The sequence below is a fragment of the Girardinichthys multiradiatus genome, chromosome X (assembly GCF_021462225.1).
Source record: "Girardinichthys multiradiatus isolate DD_20200921_A chromosome X, DD_fGirMul_XY1, whole genome shotgun sequence".
NCBI lineage: Eukaryota > Metazoa > Chordata > Actinopteri > Cyprinodontiformes > Goodeidae > Girardinichthys > Girardinichthys multiradiatus.
The window spans coordinates 14,187,028-14,206,987 of NC_061817.1; the positions used below are offsets into that span (position 1 = coordinate 14,187,028).

At 39.8% G+C, this 19,960-nt stretch overlaps 1 protein-coding gene across 1 annotated transcript in view; it reads right to left on the minus strand.

The window, feature by feature from the left end:
• Positions 1 to 19,486, minus strand: part of LOC124862329 (meiosis inhibitor protein 1-like) — a 103,104-nt gene extending 83,618 nt beyond the window's left edge. The window contains exons 1-7 of the mRNA XM_047356176.1: positions 19,469 to 19,486; positions 19,163 to 19,317; positions 18,878 to 19,001; positions 12,862 to 12,912; positions 12,037 to 12,110; positions 10,729 to 10,834; positions 2,219 to 2,428 (exon numbers count right to left, since the gene is read on the minus strand). Of these exons, the coding sequence (XP_047212132.1) occupies positions 2,219 to 2,428; positions 10,729 to 10,834; positions 12,037 to 12,110; positions 12,862 to 12,912; positions 18,878 to 19,001; positions 19,163 to 19,306 (709 nt within the window). The 5' untranslated portion in view covers positions 19,307 to 19,317; positions 19,469 to 19,486. The remainder of the gene's footprint in view (positions 1 to 2,218; positions 2,429 to 10,728; positions 10,835 to 12,036; positions 12,111 to 12,861; positions 12,913 to 18,877; positions 19,002 to 19,162; positions 19,318 to 19,468) is intronic.
• Positions 19,487 to 19,960: the final 474 nt, after the last annotated feature.

The window sequence follows — 19,960 nt, forward strand, 5'->3', positions numbered from 1 at the left end:
TCGAAACACAGCAGGCCTTCCTGTTGGCATCCTCTCAGCAGCTTCACTATTGTCAAAATAAGGTGAGATCTTTCCATGTAATCCATGCAACACTCATTAACTGCTACAGTTAAATCCATAAAAACTACAATAAATATCCTTTTGTGTAATCCATGCAATAATTATTAAAATACACAGTTGGAGCAGTGGAGAGTGAAACAAGCATGTTCTCATATTCTGGCACAGAGAGACTGGAAAGGCCTTTGTGGAGCCACATTTTATCTGTCTTATCTTTTTCAAAAATATAAACAAGTATATCTAAAGAAATGATGTATGATGATTTTACATTCTTTCGCATGTATTAAATGGAATTAGCAGTCTTTGATTAACAAGTTAAAAGATGTATGATTGAAATGTGATTAAGAACTGAGGATTAGAGTAAAAAATATTGAGGTTTGACATTCTCATTCAGCTATATATGAAAGAAATATAACAATCATTTGTGAAGCATGAATAAAAAGAATTGTAACTATGTTTTAAAGTAAATGCTGAAAGCTAAAGAATGAAATGTGTAATACTGTGTAAAGTTTAAAACTGAGCAGATTAGGGAAAGAACTGGAGGATGACTAGGAGTGACGAGAGCCAGCTGCATGCTGACAGCGAACCTTTTTGTAAAGAAGGAAGGGAGGATGTGACTACAGCCAGCTGTGTGGTTATTATTGGCATCTCCATGGCTGAAACAGCATCAGTGGATCACAGTGACCGTGACTAAAATATTGGGCAATAACCAAGAAGCCGTGCGGAAAGGGTTGCGCAATAACTAAGAAGCCTAATAAGGGGCTGACTGGTGAAAGCATCAAGCACCATAAAAGCAATGCTGAAGGAGGGAACGGGGTTGTTTCCTCGCAGAAGACCAGCGAACAAGATCGGACGGAGAAGATAAGCTTGGATGGAAAAGGAACAGAGACACAGCCCCACTGATCGACTGCATTAAAAAAGAGGATCAACCCGTGGGCCCTGGAAGGACTCTGCCTCAAAATTAAGAATCTGATTTCATCTAAAGCCTTTTTATAAAGACAACAGAAGTGAACTTGATCGGTGAACAGCTGATTGCTCCAAGTTTCAGGCTTCTGGAAGTCCTGAATCAACTTCATTTATGTCTCCGGGTTTCCTTCAACTCTTCAGCCTCTGGAAACTACTGTCTTCTGAGACATATAACAACAAAGATCCTGTTTAACCATCAAAGTCTGGAGCATCAGTGCCTGCCACTTAAAGGAAGAAAACTGAAGATTAAGTTGTATTCCCTTCAAGAAACCACTCGTTGTTACCAGACGAATCTTCTCCATCAGGTGCATGGATGAGCCTCCGTCTTCAAAGTCTCTCCAAACTCACTAGTTTCAGCATCAGGAAAAGACAGGTTGAATTGATTGATTCATTCTATTATTGAAATTAGTTTGTGTTGCCGAATTAAAGCTGTTACTGACCCCTGCAAAAGCGTTACTAATTAAAGAAAGCATATAAAATCCTAGTTAAATCGTGGACATTCAATTATTTGAGTCACTGTATTGTTGGTTTTTCATTTGTGGTAAAAAGTCTTGTTGCATGGTTCTAAGATATTTTAGGAGGTTTTTATAGGTTGCCTTAGCCAAGTTTGTTAAAACAGCGCCCTTGGGGCTCGTGCTGAGCCACTAAAATTAACCTAGCCCATATACCAAGAGCCAGTTGTAAATTAGGGAATGAGCAGCCGTGAACAAAAGTGACTGTCGAAGGTGTGGATGACTGCGATAGGCTATTCAGTCGTCCAGACCACCAGTTGAAGAAGGGCGAGACTTTTGTATGAAGGCTGTCAGAGGCTAGGCGAGTCATTTCCCGACACCAGCTTAAACAGAACTTTCAGTAAACCTGCTTAGTAAGATCTTTCAGGTTTAGGGAAGTCCGGAACCATTAGCTGGAGAGCTGGTTTGAGCAATCCCTTTAGACATAGGGAAGTAGGAGGGAGGGGTTAGCTCATTGGACAACGAAACTACTGACAGCAATAGTGATGTAGCAATTTCCAGTTCCTGGTAGGGTTATGTCCTCGTGGCATTTAGTCTCAGGTCATAAGGTTAAAACTTCAACAAAACAATAATCCAAACAGGCATCAAAAATAGTTTTGGAATGGAAAGAGGGCTAGCATTAGCTTTCTGGAATGCCATTCTTAAAGCTTAAACCTCAATCCATAAAATATATATTTTCTCACCGGCACAGTTTTTAATAAGCTGAGCTGAGCTAGCACTGTTTAAAGTCTGCAGCAGCAGGATGCATAATCTGTCCCTTGTGGCAATGGGAAGGTACTGCGCCCCAGTGTCTCCAGAGGTGCGAAGCAGCTGTAGCCAAACATTCACCACCGAAGTCTTCAGCACTTCGTCTGGATAAACCAAAGCTGAGCAAAGGAGGTCCAGCAAGGGCACTGGTAAACAAAGAAAAACTCTTTCAGAAAAAGTTGACAAAATAAAATTACAAAACATACTTATAACATGTCAGTGCAGAGTAAAGTCAAATCTTGTGGTTGTACTTCTATTTAAAATACACCACAGATGGTTACTCAGAAGTAGAGGTGGCATCTAACCTGTAGAACACTCTACCTTTTTATTGGAGCTAGACTGTTTTAATCATTTTAAAACTATTTTAAAAGCCCACTACTATAATACAGAATATTTTAGCTTTTATTGTGCTAATTATAATACATATACTATCTATATTACAACTTATTTTCTTTTGTTGTGTTTTATCTTTTGATAATATCTACTCTTTTTATACCACTGGTGATTTCATACGTTGTGCAGCACTTTAGTCAACTTTTGTGCTTTTTAAATGTTTTATGAAAATAAACTTTGACTTGACCTCAGTTTAAATAGGCATGCACTGAAAAGGCTTTTCATGGCAGGATTTAATTTCTGGAGTTCCTTGAGGTCTGACCTTCTTTCTCTTTCTTTTTTGATCAATTAAAATTTCTTTGGACTTTTTGTCTAAGGACTATGATTCATAGAAGAGGAAAAAAAAAACATGCTGAGGTTTTTTGATAGAGGCAGTTGAATCCAAAAGAAAAGGAAAGAATTAAAATATCCCAATTTGTGCATCAAAGCATGTTTTTAACCTATATCTGATTTTCATTCAACTAAAAAAAGTGCATCACAGTACATGGTGTAGGTTGATGAGTTTATGCTATGAAAAGGGTGGGAATTCTTAGTTTTGATGTATTGAAATAATTCGATTTTTCAGTATTTGATTTTAAAATTAAAGGAAAAACAGTCGATTCAAATCTCCTGCTGATAGACTGGTGTGATTCAACACTCTACTTGTGCAGAGTTACATTTGTTCTGTTACAAATGTAACGAATGTTCACACTACAAAAGAAAACACAAGAACTGTGTGGACACTGGTGCACAGATACGAATCAGTAAACTATGAGTGAAACGCTTGTAAATATGTTTCAGAGTAGATTGGATTTACTCATAGGAACTTTCCTAAGTTCTTGATCTTTGTTACAGATAAACACAATAAATATCATTGTTGCAACCAGCCAATGGCAGGCTGTCCCACAGTTAACACACAAGCCACCTGATTTAGTGCTCCATCCTTTGGCTATCTGAGATCTCTTAAGAGATTTGTGATAGTGCTGATAATGCATGTGGATGTGACTGGATACGCTGCCTCTCTCACAACATTTACAGCAAACACTCAGTAACAAGTTTTACTGACTGAGGATACACCAGTCACAAACCAGAGCTTCTAAGCCACTGTTTTCTCAACCAGTACGTCTTAATACTGGTCTTCAGACATATGCTAAGACTTCAGCATGATCGAGGAGCACTGAAAATACTACAAAAAAAGTGGATCAAATACTGGAAATAAAATGTGTCACAAGGATGAAAGGATTCAAGAATCAGGAGAGAAGGAACTTAAATGGCAGACAGGATAGGGAGACAGTGGAAGAGGTACAAAAACACCATCTCTACCAGACTAGGAGTCTTCTTAAAGCACATCTTCAAGGTATGCAGGCTGCCAGAAAAAGCAGGATTCAGATTCCAAAAAAGAACAACTAAAGCTGAGAGGACAGAGACATCATCCATGCTGTTCATTACAGTGCAGAGTGAGGTGGAAGACAGCAACACAGACTCTGTGGGTAGCACATAAGAAAGAGATGACAGAGTACATGAGCCGAGCTGAAAGCCAGCTGCTCTTTCAAGAAGATCAAAATCCATGTGAGCCAGGAGAGGAAATGTTTGATTGCACTACAAAATATGAGACAAAGATGAGAGACCGGCATTAAGAGGGAAGCAGAGGGTGAAGAAAGAGCAGAAGAGGGTAAAACTTTCAGGAAGAAGACAGATATGTAAAACACTGTTGTTTAACAGCACTCTTCACAACAAATAAACACAGATGTAGATACAACATAAAACAAAAACAAAAAAGACTTCATTTTGCCTTCGTCAACAGTGAAAGCAAAGGTTGATTTCCATGTTTTGCTGCCAAACAGTGATGCTGCGTGCATTGAAATACCACTTGGTCACCCTAGCGAGCTGCTTTCAGAAGTGTTGCTTTGTTGTTGTGTAAACATCGCTGCAGAATATTTAATTGGACCTTTCTCTGACTTGCTCTGGGGCTTTTGAACTCTCAGCTTCTAGTGTAAATACCAGCAATTCCCAACCTGGGGGGTTTGCTCTTTTAGAGGGTAGATCTAAAGGTAGAGGAGGGGGCCAATGACACAAGCAAATCTACAAAGTAAACTCATATTAGAGCGCTGAATAAACTGCATCAGAGCGGCTTAGCAACTGTGTATCTGTGGAACAAAACAAACTCAATGAGAAAATGGTCAAATAAATCGTACAGAAATCACAGATGCATTTTTCATTACCTGCATACAGAAGCTTTCTCCAATGAAAACAATAAAGAGGTACAGGTTCTTCTCTCATTCAGTACCTAGTGTCTTGTAAAAGTATTCACCCCCCCTTGGCATTTTTCATGCTTTGTTGCCTCAAAACCTGGAATTAAAATGGATTGTTGAAGAGTTTGCAGCATTTTATTTATAGAACATGCCTACAACTTTGAAGATGTATTATTTTGTTATTGTTAAGCAAATTGGACAAAATAACAAAACTTCAGTATGCATAACTGTTCACCCCCCTATAGTCAGCACCTAGTAGAGCCACCTTTTGTCACAATTACAGCTGCAGGTTGCTTTGAATAAGTCTCTAGGAGCTCGCCACATCTTGCCACTGGGATTTTTGCCTATTCCTCGAGGCAAAACTGCTCCAGCTCCTTCATGTTGGATTTTTTTTTGCTTGTAAAAAGCATCTTAAAGTCTAAACACAGGTTCTCAATCTGGTCTGGACTTTGACTAGGCCATTCCAACACATTTAAATGTTTTAACTTAAACCACTGGAGCGTTGCTTTAGCAGTATGCTTAGGGTCATTGACCTAGAAGGTGAACCTCTGTTCCAGTCCCAAATCCCAAGCAGACTGACACAGGTTTTGCTCAAGAACATCATAATGATACATATAATGTATCTTATTCCATGCTTATCCAGAGCTGGAAAATATCAATATCAATTCCCCATCTGATCCAGACCCTGTAGGAACTCTTATTTTCTCAGTCTCTTCCTGTTAGAGTGGCTAACCCACAATACACATAAAACAGGGTAAACAACAAAACCAAATAAACACAGAAAATGATAAGAGAGCAAGAAAAAAAAAAGAGATAGGGGTTAATTCTATAGACTAGCAGGCAGGGAGCAAATCTGAAAAAGAATGAAATCTACTGGGAGCTCTGTTGTCATTGCCTTGGTGTCGTTAGTCCAAACAGGCCCACAGAGACTTCCTGTTGACTGGCAGGCAGCAGACAGATGCACACAGTCAATAATGACAGCCCACATCTTACATCAGCAACTTAGCAAACCATTCCTACCTGTGTCTGCTTAGGGATAAACACAGAAGGTGGTCACAAATAGGAAAACACAATGGCTTTAATGCCAGTGTTTTGGTATAGGTCTTACCTTTGTTCATCAGTGCAAAGACAAGCAGTCAGTCATGACAAAGCACCTCACAACATCCACAAGCTTGAGCCTGATGAACAATGCCCACTAACAGAGCAAACAACTGATCAATTAGCAGACAGATGTTGCATAACTGGTTGAACCAGAGATTTAATCACAACCGTGTATTTTCTCCCTCATTGTGCTGAACTGGACTATCTTCTGGATCTAAATCTACTAATGAATGGAGTAGGGAAATGATTAGATGAGCAAAATGTAACATCTTATTTTGGCAGCACCTGTTCAGGGACTGGCCATGTGAATCTAATGTAATGTGTGCTTATTTATATGCAACCAGAGGGGAACTGAAAAGGTTCAAACAGCTGAAGAAAGTCCAAGGTGGGTTCTGATCAACCAGTCCTGTCTTTTAAATGTTGGAAAGGTTTTATTTGAAACTGGACACAATATAAAAATCTCTATTCATTTGCTATGGAGCTATTGGGTTTAATGATTACCATGAAAACATTTCCATGGGTTAGTAATACTAACCCATGGCAAGATAACTACTACTACTAGTAGTACTAATATAAAAAACAATATACATAAATAAATTTTTTCCGACTGGCTTCATTCTAGGTGAACACTTTTGCATATCTTAAACAAATGTAGTATAATATTGGTAACCATGACGAATTAATATATTATAATCATGATACTAAATGTTCATATGATCATATGCCAAACAGCTACATAGGTCCGTTTATAAGGTAAATAAAACAAGCTATGATTTAATTTTGTGTATCCCTTCTGATGTTGAGTAAGTCACCAAATCCACAGTTAGAAGTGACCCTAACTGTGCTGTGTTACCATTTTTGTGTGGATACTCTACACACCCCTGACTGAGGACATTTATCTTTACTACAACAGGAGGTCAGAAGGATGGGTCAGAGAATTAGTGTTTTGAGAAAAACATGGCTAAATATAATTCAACAGTAGAAAAGAAATGCATTTCCATCAGGATATTTCTTGCTTTTGGCCACTTTAACAACTATTGACATGATCACAGTAAATAAAGACAATACAGGAATAACATTTAAATTATAAAAATAATAAAAAACATCATCAATGAGACAAAAATGCTTCTTTTTCTTCAAACATTATTTAGAGACTATACTTTGAGTCCCTGCAGGCATTTCAAAGTGTGCAATATTGCAACTGGATGGCGTGGAGTCCATACTGGGTAGGCTTTTATATTTCAGGTGTCGTGTATTCACGTTATGCTTGTCAATACTATACTTGACCAGTTGAATGGATTTTCAGTTTTTACACCTGATGCACATCATTGGTGAAGATGCTAAAGTTCAAGGAGAGTGGTGTGGTCATCTTGGTGATTGAAAAGAGAGGAAAATGTGGGTTATCAGCATCAGAATATTCAGTTAAAATACTGTGAATATTGTTTTTATTAGTAGTAATAGTATTATTTTTATCACTACTCTCACAACCTCATCAAACACAGAATATCTTCTGTATTACATTATGTCTATTTTTAATATAGGATGACATGCATATTTTAAGGTAAAATGGAAAAATAGGAAAGCGTTTAGATTAGCACACTATATATATATATACACGTTTAAGTAATTCCAGTGAAAAATTCATCAGCCTACCGCAAGAGACATTGATTATGTTTTTAGTGTTGGAATGGAAATACTTAGACAGAGCCTAAGAACTGCTGAACATCAAACAAAAATATAAACTTGACAAATTTCACGACTGGCCTGTTTTATATGATTTCAAGGACAAATTATGGTCTGTAGCCCATTCACACGACGCACCCAGCATTCGCTCTTCTTTTACAAATGACGAGAACAGTTAGCTACTGTATTTAGCTTTGCACTTTTACTTGAAATCCAGAGGGCGGGATATAGTGTGTGCTTAAGGCTCTTATTGTGAATGATTAAAGGAAGTTGTGCCTCAGTTCATTTGCTGTCTTGCTGTTTTATACAAATCAGATGCTTATTGAGAGGTCAAAGTAACAAAAATCAACTTGAAATGAAATGAAGGTGTGAAATACTGAACATGGTAAAAGTGAGAGGTGTAAAAACCAACATGATTAATTTCGCCTTTGTGAAAATTAGAATCCGTGAATTTGGAGGTCATTAAAATGATAACATGGTAAATATTAATGTTATAAATATTAAGGTTCTCAAAAATTTAACATTGTCCGTTATTATTCACTGCTTTGATTTTAGCGCCTCCATTTTTATTATCATTCATCGCGTTCACAGTGTAATTTTTGTTACATCCAGTAGATCGGAATACGGCAGCAGCCTCGGCGCTGTTGGTTTTTACGGCACAAAATTTTACCATGTTCAGTATTTCAGAATCAGAACCAGAATCAGAATACGAATTCTTTTTATTGTCATTGTGTAAAAAATGCACAACAAAGTTTAAAAATAGCAACTCTCGAAGTCGGTGAAAACAATCAAATAAATGAATAAATCAGGGATTACATGAATTTGCAGTGTTCAGGGCAACAACAGCTCTTGGGTAGAAACTGTTTTTCAGTCTGTTTGTTTTTGACATTATTGCCCTGAAACGCCTCCCTGAGGGTAAAAGTTCAAAGAGGCGGTGGCCGGGGTGTGAGGGGTCCCTGATGATGCTGCAGGCTCTCCGGAGGCAGCGGGTCCTGTAGATCTCCTCCAAAGATGGAAGAGGGCAGCCAATCAGGCTCTGGGCAGTGTTTATGACCCTCTGGAGCTGCTTCCTCTCTGCCACAGTGCAGCAGGAGAACCACAGTGAAGATGCCATGGTACAACACCGACTCCACAGAGCAGTGATAGAAGGGCACCGGCAGCTCAGTTCTCAGGTTGTTCTTCCTGAGAATCCTCAGGAAGTACAGTCTCTGCTGTGCCTTCTTCAGGGTGGAAGTGGAGTTTGCATTCCAGGTCAAGTCATCACTGATGTAGGTGCCCAGGAACCTGAAACATCTCCTCCCTGTCCCCATTTATTATGAAGGGCTGAATGTCTGGTTTACACCTCCTAAAGTCGACAATCAGTAGCTTCGACTTGGAGGTGTTCAAACGGAGGTTGTTGGTGGTGCACCAGTCAGACAGCCGTTCTACTTCCATTCTGTACCTAGCCTCATCTTCTCCAGAGATGAGCCCCACCGCCGTGGTATCATCAGCAAACTTTATGACGGAATTGTTCGGGTGGATGGGGGTACAGTCATGGGTGTAGAGTAGGGGGCTTAGGACACAGCCTTGTGGAGTGCCGGTGCTCAGTGCTGAGGACATGTGGGGTCCTACTCTCATTCTCTGGGATCGGTCTGTCAAAAAATCCCTTATCCAGGGCGGCGCTGGTGGTGTAGGGGTGAAAGCGCGCGACCATATACAGAGGCTACAGTCCTTGAATGGTGGCTGTCCCAGGTTCGAGTCCCAGACCCGGCGACATTTACCGAATGTCTCCCCCTCTCTCTACCCCTCTTTCCTGTCTACCTATTGTCAAAAAATTGAAAAATAAAGGCCACTAGTGCCAAAAATATCTTTAAAAAAAAACAATATGATGTGCTGGACCCCTTGCCACACCTGCCGGCCATTGAATTCTTTCTCAATCCTCTGCTTGTAGTTTTCCTTGGCCTCTCTGATGCCTCTCTTCAGAGAGGCTCGGGCGCAGATGTACAGGTCCCTGTCTCTGGATCCGAAAGTGCTATTTCTCTCCTTCAGCAGGTTCTTGACCTCTTTGTTCATCCAGGTTCATCCAATATATACAGCAGTCACCATGACAACAGTAAACTCACGCGGAAGGTACAATGGCCTGCATCTGACGGTAATAAATTCCAGATCTGCTGAGCAGTGCCTGTAAATACCCGTGGCATTTGTGCACCAGCTGCTGTTCACATAGATGCAGGGCCCCCTTCCCCTGTTCTTACCGGAGTCACGGCTCCTGTCATATCTGGAAGCCGTGCGTCCTGCAAGCTCGATAGCCATGTCCGGAATGGATGAGTGGAGCCAGGTCTCCGTAATCAGCAAAATGCAACAGTCAGAAACGAGACTCTTTGTTGCTAACTGAAGCTTCAGCTCATCCATCTTTCACACCTTCAATTCATTTCAAGATGATTTTTGTTACTTTGACCCCTTATACTACTTCTGGTATAAGAAGAAATAAGAGAGAAATACGACATAAGAAATAGGAAATAAGACATTTTGCTACAATAAGTAGTACACACATCAGGCTAAAAGTTAGCTTATTTGGCAATAGCCAAATAAACAGCTAGTAGCTGCTGAAGGAGGGTGTGGACAGCCTGTGTAGTTTTTTTATGCATGGCGTGAGGACAAAAACATCTTCCTAAAGCAGGTACAAAATCCAAAACACAGCTATATTTAAAGCTTGCTACTGTTGTCCCCCCACTGCACTTTCATTGGCTTCTGCGAGTGTCTGCAGGGAGGCATCTGAGAAGCTATATGGGATGAACCATTAAAAACCATAGTTTTAAAAGTAAATTTATGTATAATCTGTTATACTAACTAAAATCTTTTACCATTGTTATTATTAAAACCAGTTCGTTTCATCCCTTCTATATAAAAGCTGAACAGGTTTTTTCTAAATAGTAATAATGTTATCATTTACAATGATTGAATCTGAGAGTTAACATAAAATCATATTAAAACCCATTCTCATCTGAGAACCTCTGCTTCCCCTTAATGGAGAGTCTAATTGACCTGCAGGGTCTTACCGTACTGAGTTAGAAGGCTCTGGGCCACGTTGGGGACGGTCTTCAATAGGTTCCCTAGGAAGTTGAATGTAGGCAGGAAATGCTTCACACTAAGCTGGTCGTTCAGCTACGGGAAAGTATAAAAAAATACAATAACAAGATGAAACAAAGGAGGGCTGCACGGTGACGCAGTTGGTAACACTGTTGCCTTGCAGCAAGAAGGTCTGGGGTTCGATTCCCGGCCAGGGGTCTTTCTGCATGGAGTTTGCATGTTCTCCCCGTGCATATGTGGGAGACCTTTGAACACACATGGGCATGGACAATGCAGGAAAATGATTTGAAGCATAGCAAGTCAGCTTCTGAATGGCTCAAAAAACAAACCAAGATAAAGGTTTTGAAGTAGCATGTTAAAAGTCTGGACTTGAATCCAATTGAGATGTGGTGGTGTGACCTTAAGCAGCCCCTTCATTCTTAAAAACCCACCAATGTGGCTGAATCAAACAAATTTGCAAAGAAAAGTGGCCAAAGGTTCCTCCACAAAGATGTGAAACACTCCCTGTCATTTGATGGCAGTTGTTTCCTCGAAGGGTGACAGGAGCAGTCCTCAGGTTTAGGCAACAATTAACTGTTTCACATTGAGACAGATTGGTTTGGACAGCTGCTTCCCTCAATAAATGAAATTATGATTGAAAAACTCCTTTCCTTATTTGCGTCGGTTATTTCTGTCTGATAATAACATTTCATTAAAAAGCAAAAACTGAAGAAATTTGTAAGTGGGCAAATAATTTTTCAGAGCACCCTAAATCCATTTACTCAATTAGCCAAGGGATTATTAGATTCCCTCAACTCTAAAGTAGGTAAAATGTTTTATTTAAACATGGGTTTTATTGAAAGTGCTCTTAAGTTGCCTCTATTTAATTTTCCCACAATAGGAGCAGGACACCATAGGAAACACATACTGTGGATAAGATGGCAAAGGACTCAACGAGACAACTGTCTGATTTACTGAACCAAAACATACTGCTTCCTAGTCCAAACAGGAGTTCTTCACCAGAACTTCACGTGAAACGTTTTTTAACAAGATGTATTCTAGTTAGATATACGAGACCTGTCAACACCACCAGGCGTTAAATCTTCCTGTCATCAGCGGCACAAACAACCTAACCCGGTTTACCTGATTGCTCAACGATCTCCTCACCCTGAGGTGACACAACAGCAGCGAGAGGAAGACAAACTCTCTGTCTGTCTACTAAACCGCCCAGTTAGGATGTGACTTATTTACACTTAGCAGCAGTGGATGCTGGATGCATGTAAAAGTGTTTGCCTTACCTGTTTGTGTACCTTGTCCAAAACAAAGTGAAATGGCAGCTCGTTCTGGAACTCTAGAAGCAGCTGAACCAGCACTGATTGGCACAAACACAAACAGGAGTACACACAAACACACACACACACACACACACACACACACACACACACACACATTAGACACATAAAGGGACATTCATTCATTAAACAGCAGTGGAGAGCAATGGAAAACATATTCAGCTATCTGCAACAGGAAACTACAACTGCTTGAAGCATTTCATTAGCGAACATCATGACAACAAGATCCCTGCAACTGTGTTTTCAGTTGGCCGTAAATGACTTTTAAAAATGTATTTCACATGTCAGAGCAAAGAGGAAATAAACATCTAACTATTAGCATTCTACTAACGCTTACAATAAAGCGGTCCCTGAGGCATTCTGGGACGGCAGCCATGAATTATTCATTTATTAGTTCTTACAAAAGCATTTTAATGCTGTAAACGTCTGCTGAGACAAAGTCTGAGTGTTTGATGGCATAGCTTGGCTGAAAGACAAAAGCATTATGAATACAGAGAAGTGTGAATATTGCTGAGTACATAAATCATTAAAGATGAAGAAAAAAAATTATTTCAGCTCTCTGGAAAATTAAAATGAACAATTATCGACGTGCAAACTGAGGCGAGCAATTACTGGCAGTGACCCTGCATCAAGCCCCTAAAGTCTCTGTGTTTGTAAGATTGGATGTGGGTAGAATATGCGTGTCCACATGTAACATTGATGTGTTTGTATGAGTGCATGTAGAAAAACACACAAACACATGAACTGAAGCACAAGCAGGGATCTCATCACCTTGGCCAACCTTCTCTACAGTGACTGGGTCCTCCTCACTTTGAAGCATACCTGTGAAACAGGAAGGCCACAAAAACCTTATTATAATTTGTCAAAGTTATAATCTTGTATAATCTGACTTTTCATGTCAATATTACTCAGAGGTTTCAATTTGCCACATATTTTACTGTAGTTCCAAGTGGGTGTGGGTGTAGTGCTTGAGCAGGTAACGATCGATTAGTAACGTCCATCCGTTGTCTATGCACGCTTATCCACCATGGAGAGGTCGCCAGTCCGTCGAAGGGCAACACACTGACACAAAGGACTGAGTCTGCACTCTAAAATATTATTACTGCCATCAGTTTAGATCTACCAATTTATGTAACCTAGTTGTTTTTGAATGTTGCGAGAGGAGATCCCATGCATGCATGAGGGAAACATACAAACTCCACTCAAAGCAGTGCGACCTTCCTGTTGTGAGGTTACACTGCTAACCACTTAACTACAGTCTGCAATCATTTTGATCCAAAGAGCCATTTTTGCCACTTTTCGCTTTTAACATGAACTAATTCTGCCATGAAATAATTTTTTTCTTTTATAAATAAAACAGAAACAAAACACTGCACACATTTTTTATAAAATGTATAAAGATTAAAAGAAAAAAAGTAATAAAAGGCCAGTTCTTTTTTGGTTTACTTTTTAAATTAATATACAGGTCCTTCTCAAAAAATTAGCATATTGTGATAAAGTTCATTATTTTCTATAATGTAATGATGAAAATTTAACATTCATATATTTTAGATTCATTGCACACTAACTGAAATATTTCAGGTCTTTTATTGTCTTAATACGGATGATTTTGGCATACAGCTCATGAAAACCCAAAATTTCTATCTCACAAAATTAGCATATCATTAAAAGGGTCTCTAAACGAGCTATGAACCTAATCATCTGAATCAACGAGTTAACTCTAAACACCTGCAAAAGATTCCTGAGGCCTTTAAAACTCCCAGCCTGGTTCATCACTCAAAACCCCAATCATGGGTAAGACTGCCGACCTGACTGCTGTCCAGAAGGCCACTATTGACACCCTCAAGCAAGAGGGTAAGACACAGAAAGACATTTCTGAACGAATAGGCTGTTCCCAGAGTGCTGTATCAAGGCACCTCAGTGGGAAGTCTGTGGGAAGGAAAAAGTGTGGCAGAAAACGCTGCACAACGAGAAGAGGTGACCGGACCCTGAGGAAGATTGTGAAGAAGGGCCGATTCCAGACCTTGGGGGACCTGCGGAAGCAGTGGACTGAGTGTGGAGTAGAAACATCCAAAGCCACCGTGCACAGGCGTGTGCAGGAAATGGGCTACAGGTGCCGCATTCCCCAGACCTGGGCTACAGAGAAGCAGCACTGGACTGTTGCTCAGTGGTCCAAAGTACTTTTTTCGGATGAAAGCAAATTCTGCATGTCATTCGGAAATCAAGGTGCCAGAGTCTGGAGGAAGACTGGGGAGAAGGAAATGCCAAAATGCCAGAAGTCCAGTGTCAAGTACCCACAGTCAGTGATGGTCTGGGGTGCCGTGTCAGCTGCTGGTGTTGGTCCACTGTGTTTTATCAAGGGCAGGGTCAATGCAGCTAGCTATCAGGAGATTTTGGAGCACTTCATGCTTCCATCTGCTGAAAAGCTTTATGGCGATGAAGATTTCCTTTTTCAGCACGACCTGGCACCTGCTCAGAGTGCCAAAACCACTGGTAAATGATTTACTGACCATGGTATCACTGTGCTCAATTGGCCTGCCAACTCTCCTGACCTGAACCCCATAGAGAATCTGTGGGATATTGTGAAGAGAACGTTGAGAGACTCAAGACCCAACACTCTGGATGAGCTAAAGGCCGCTATCGAAGCATCCTGGGCCTCCATAAGACCTCAGCAGTGCCACAGGCTGATTGCCTCCATGCCACGCTGCATTGAAGCAGTCATTTCTGCAAAAGGATTCCCGACAGAGTATTGAGTGCATAACTGTACATGATTATTTGAAGGTTGACGTTTTTTGTATTAAAAACACTTTTCTTTTATTGGTCGGATGAAATATGCTAATTTTGTGAGATAGGAATTTTGGGTTTTCATGAGCTGTTTGCCAAAATCATCCGTATTAAGACAATAAAAGACCTGAAATATTTCAGTTAGTGTGCAATGAATCTAAAATATATTAATGTTAAATTTTCATCATGACATTATGGAAAATAATGAACTTTATCACAATATGCTAATTTTTTGAGAAGGACCTGTATACTGTAAGCATTGATCAGCGTGTGATTCTTACGCTATGATAAACTTGAGTAAAAAAATACATCTTTCAATGTACAGTACAGACCAAAGGTTTGGACACACCTTCTCATTCAAAGAGTTGTCCTTATTTTCATGACTAAAAATATTGTAGCTTCACACTGAAGGCATCAAAACTATGAATTAACACATGTGGGATTATATACTGAACAAAAAAGTGTGAAACAACTGAAAATTTGTCTTATATTCTAGGTTCTTCAAAGTAGCCACATTTTGCTTTGATTACTGCTCCGCACACTCTTTCCACTCCTTACATACTCCTGACGATGATTACCGTAAATTCCGGATTATAAGCCGCTACTTTTTTCCCATACTTTGATCACTGCGGCCTATACAACGGTGCGGCTAATGCATGTTTTTTTTTCATGCCGCCAAAAACATTTTGCCTGGTAACAGTAGACCAATCAAATTGATGAGTAGTTCACAGAGGTCCAATGAAACTGCGCGATAAATCAAGAGCACTTTCACAATTCAATGACTGGTATTGTAAATCAGTCATTTATATTCACCCTCATCAACATCGAAAATCACCAACGGGTTTCGAAAGGCTGGACTGCTGCGTGATTAAGGAGACCGGGTGCGCTCAAGTGAGAGCGTCAACGAAGAGGCTGAAGTGAGTGACGAGATCCTGAGGCTGTTCAGTTCAGACACTGAAGAAGAGGACTTTGATGGTTTCAGTGGTTAGGAAGAAGATGAAGAATGACTTTTGACCTGGTAGGCTGCAGTGTATATCAGTTAGGAGATATTGGAAAGGTGTTCGTGCTCTGTTCAGTAAAAAAGCATTAGCAACGAAATTTGTGTGTTACTGATAACGTACGTATATTTAAAGGTAGCTGTGTTACAGGCACTGTTCAAAAAAAAGCATTTGCAACATGCATTTGTTTATATTACCATACAGATTAAGTTAAAAATAAAAAAATCCTCACATCCTGATGAGCACAACCAGTTAGATAGACTACAAGCATGTCTTGAAGACATAATAACTTGGATGACTTTAAATGTTTTGCTTCTAAATTCAGACAAGACAGAAGATGTCGTCTTTGGACCGGAGTCTTTAAAAAAGAAACTGCTTAGTCAATCACTTAACCTGGATGGCATTAAATTTACCTCTGATAATAAAGTAAAAAACCTTGGTGTTATTTTTGACCAGGACATTTCATTTAAATCCCATATTAAACAGGTTTCTAGGATTTCCTTCTTTCATCTCCGGAACATTGCCAAAATTAGAAATATCCTATCCAGGAGTGATGCTGAAAAACTAGTCCATGCATTTGTTACTTCAAGGCTGGACTATTGTAATTCGTTACTATCAGGATGTCCACAAAATGCAGTTAAAAGCCTTCAGCTGATTCAAAATGCTGCAGCAAGAGTTCTGATGAAAATTAAAAAGAGAGATCATATTTCTCCTATTTTAACTTCCCTTCATTGGCTCCCTGTTAAATCCACAATAGAATTTAAAATTCTCCTCCTCACATATAAAGCCCTTAATGATTTAGCTCCATCATACATCAGAGATCTGATTGTTCCATACGTTCCTAACAGAGCACTTCGTTCTCAGACTGCAGGTTTACTGGTGGTTCCTAGAGTCTCTAGAAGTAGAATGGGAGGCAGATCCTTTAGTTATCAGGCTCCTCTCCTGTGGAACCAGCTCCCAGCTTTAGTCCGTGAGGCAGACACCCTGTCTACTTTTAAGGCTAGGCTTAAAACTTTCCTTTTTGATAAAGCTTATAGTTAGAGTGGCTTAGGTTATCCTGAGCTATCTGTGTAGTTATGCTGCTATAGGCTTAGGCTGCTGGAGGACATAATGACCACTTTCACCCTCTTCGCTACATCCTCACACTACTCTCCAATTTTGCATTATTTGCTGTTATTTCAGCTTTTAACTTTGTTCTCTCTTTTCTCTTCCTAGAAGCTACACCTGGCCTGGCTCTGTGTACAACAACTTAATGCTCACCCTCTACCAATGATCCACATGGCCCTGTCTTTTAGTGTTTCTCCTTGACATGGCGATTGACTGAGCTTTTACTGTAACTACTTATATGTGCTCTCTTTGAAAACTGGCTCAGAGTTTATCTGTTCTTTCTTTCTAGGTGAAACGAGTAAAGGAGCTACATCCATTAACATTTACTTTTCCTTCCCATAGAAAGTACTCCTGGATCAGTGCTTCTTTGTTCTCTTTGTGTCTCTGCTCTGTTCTCTCAAACCCCCAGTCGGTCGTGGCAGATGGCCGCTCACACTGAGCCTGGTTCTGCTGGAGGTTTCTTCCTGTTAAAAGGGAGCTTTTCCTCTCCACTGTCGCTACATGCATGCTCATGCATGCTCAGTATGAGTGACTGTCCGCTGTCTCTACATGCTCATCCAGGAGGAGGGAATGCTGCAAGTCACTGACTGGATGCAATCTGCTGGGTTTCCTTAGACAGAAAAACTTTTTATCCAATTTGAAGAAATAACTGAATCTGACTGCACTGTTCAATTGTTAGGACTAATTGGAATGTATGTACCTGACTGTTGTGAAGTGCCTTGAGACAACATGTGTTGTGAATTGGCGCTATATAAATAAAACTAAATGGAATTGAATAAATCTGATATCATATTTATTAAAGTACCGCTTTAGAGACTAACTATTACTAAATATGGTTGAGTTTTTCTGACCACTTTCAAAAGATGGTCAAATCCTTCTGTACTAAAAGGATGCTGATGTAAATCCATTTGGTGCAATTACTACAGAGCACTTCATTTTACCTGTAAATCACTTTCTGTAAAAGTGTCGGCCAAATGAGTCTTTCATGCCATTACATTACATACACACAGAGGTTGTGAGCCGTTGCTCCTATACACACACTGTGGAAATAAACAGCAGGTCCTGAATGTGCAGAAAGGCTGCATAGTAAAACTAAAACTAAAACCCCATAAAACTAAAATACCCATTTCACAAAAACTGTCCCACGTTATCCGATGAAGGGTAAGTGATGGTGATCACCTTCAGAGCCCCAGTTAAACAAAACCTTGGAGGTGTCTAAAACAAGGAGCTCTACTTACTAATGGTGAGTAGCTATTGGAGGTTCTGCACACAGCTCACACACAGTCAGTGTTTATGCTTACAGTACCTTAAAATAATACCTTTCATCTTTTTCACATTGCCCATAATTGGAAGTGTAAGAGAAAAGATGCAGGATTTTCTTGTTTTCTACAAATAAAAATCAGAAAGGCGTGGCATGTATTTAGCCCCTGCTAGTCAAGACTCTCTGGAAACAAGTGTTTGTGAACAGCCATTTTTAAGTCTTGCTACAGATTCTTAATTGAATTTGGGTTTGGACTAAATTAAAGCCATTCTAAAACACATTTATATACTTTGATCAAAACCTTTTCCTTTTTTAGTGTTGTTGTCCAGCTTTGAGACAAATATCTGCCCTGGTTTTAAGTTTTTCCTTCCACTTCACAAGTATGTGGTGTATGACAAAAGTAAAATTAATTAATGTGATGAAAAGGTTCAAGAGGTATAAACTCTCATAAAACTTTCTTGCATGGCACTGCGTTGTTCTGCAGCTTAAAACTCCCAGAATAAAAAGGCATCAAAAGTGAATAAACAACATACCCTTCAGTGGGATGACAAATTATAAAAAATAGTCTAAAAATGTCCTGATCACCCTTCCAAGACCTTTCTTCACCTTCTAATGTCCTCATGCATATTTTCCTCACCTAATAATGTGGTAATAAAATGCAGAGTGACTCTGTGGTCCTGTCGGAATAGCTCTCTCAGAGCCCCTGCAGAGCTCCTCAGGATGCCGCTCATACTCGACAAGGCAAAACACTTCCTCACCGACTGCAACAAACATGTGGAGTGCATAAAAAATATAGACATGGACGAATAGATACTCGGTGTGACAGTAAAATGCGACGTAACATCCTGAAATCTGAATACAAGAACACAATAGCGCAGTTTTGGTCGGTGGAGACAGTTTCCATTAATACCGTGATACTTACGGCCATTTCTTCCGCCTCCATCATTTCAATGGCACAGGCCAAACAAAGCAGCAGCCCGCCGCCCTCCGCAGACCGCAGGCGGACGCTCCACTTCGGGTCATGTCTAAAGTGGACCTGCTCATAAACAATATCCGCGCCTGCCATCGTTGTCTTACCTATTGAATGAACACAACAATGAACGTGACATATGTTAAACAATGAAACAAGTAGGAGGCTTCTTTGTTATTTCGTTAATAGGCTATAATGTTAAGACAAAGTTCTAATAAACAGCTTCGTGTTAATTGTGCCCCTTAAAAACAAAATTACCTGCGCTTCCTTTGCTTTGCGCTCATGTTGACAAGACTATGTTGTATGAAAAAGCGACCAAGAGCTGCAGAAGTAACAAATGAGGCAGCAATTATTACGCTAACCTTAACTAGCCTCCCTCTAGCACTCAATCTGCACAACGGCGGGAAATTTAAAACTTTATTAACAGCAGGAGACAAAGCAGGAGAAGAAATAAGGACACTGTGCAAAAAAGATACATTAACACAGACTAAATCTTTCCAGTTTTAGGCCATTCAGGTTTACCAAAGGTATATCTATTTGCTAAATGTCAGAATAATGGTTGTTGTTGTTTTTTTTTTTATTCACACAAAGATGGCTGTCTTTAAAGCCTGACTAAAAGCCTACATGATGATGTCATTGCTTGGTAGGCTTCTGAGACATTTATTAATCTGAGTTGAATGAATTAAGGCACAGCCTGATATATTATTTAACCTTTTAAGGCACAGGGGACCTTTAATCACAGTGTTCACA